General features: G+C 26.9%; 1 protein-coding gene across 1 annotated transcript in view; it reads left to right on the forward strand.

Moving 5' to 3' along the window:
* The window catches only part of EMH_0048440 (uncharacterized protein), a gene marked incomplete at both ends in the record, with an annotated part of 1070 nt that extends 875 nt beyond the window's left edge, over window positions 1–195 (forward strand). The window contains one exon of the mRNA XM_013496405.1: window positions 1–195. Within this exon, the coding sequence (XP_013351859.1) occupies window positions 1–195 (195 nt within the window).
* Window positions 196–1142: the final 947 nt, after the last annotated feature.

Consider the following 1142-nt stretch of genomic DNA (forward strand, 5'->3'; position numbering starts at 1 on the left):
CTGCTGCTGCTGATGCTGCTGCTTCTTCTGTTTCTTTTTCTGGCTCTGATGCAGCAGCAGCAGCAGCAACAACAGCAGCAGAAACTGCAGCAGCAGATGAGCAGCAGCAGCAGCAGGAGGAGGAGCAGCAGCAGCAGCAGGAGCAGCAGCAGCAGCAGCAGCAGCAGGATGCTTTATCTGTATTTAAAGAATTAGCTTTAATGGAGAAGGCCTCTCAATCTGTATTTTTTCTTCCTTTTGTTGCTGTGCCTAGAGAGGAGATGCATCGTTTATCTTTTTTTTTGCCTGACGATATAATAAACATAAAAAATAATAAAAATAAAGAAAATAAATATAAAAATAATATTATAAATAATAAAAATAATAAAAATAATATATATTTTTCTCATATTAATGTATTTTCTCCCGTTTTTATGATCGTTCGGTTCGATTGTGGATGGGCTAAATATACACCCCAACACAGAGCTGCCTATACACCCCAAGACCTTCAGCTCTTTCTCTCGGAATATAGAAAAGGTAAATATTATTTTTATTATATTTAATATAATTAATAAAATAATTATTTAATTTATTTAATTTGATTAAAAAATACGGGTGATAGTCGGTAGTTTATTTGTATATCTATTTATAGAGCTGCCTATACACCCCAAGACCTTCAGCTCTTTCTCTCGGAATATAGAAAAGGTAATTTTATTTATTTTTATTATTTTTAATTATATTTTTAATATAATTAATTAAATAATTAATTTATTTATTTAATTTAGTTTATTTGTATATATATCTATAGAGCTGCCTATACACCCCAAGACCTTCAGCTGTTTCTATCGCAATTTTATTTTTTTTATTATTTTTATTATTATTGTTGTTATTTTAATTAATTTATTTATTTTTTATTTTTACTTTTTTTATTATTTTTATATTAAATTAATTTAATTAGTTTTTATTTTATTTATTAATTTTATTTCTTTGTTTAGTTATACAGCTGCCTATACACCCCAAGAGCTACATATGTTTCTATCAAAATATAGAAAAGGTAATTTTATTATTTATATTTATATTTTTTTTTTGCTGTTGTTTTGTTTCTTTTAGGGTATTTGTGTATTTGTTTATTTTCTTTTTGTTTGTTTTTTTATTTTATTTTA

The sequence above is a fragment of the Eimeria mitis genome, genomic scaffold, assembly GCF_000499745.2.
Source record: "Eimeria mitis Houghton genomic scaffold, Emh_scaff2088, whole genome shotgun sequence".
Lineage (NCBI taxonomy): Eukaryota > Apicomplexa > Conoidasida > Eucoccidiorida > Eimeriidae > Eimeria > Eimeria mitis.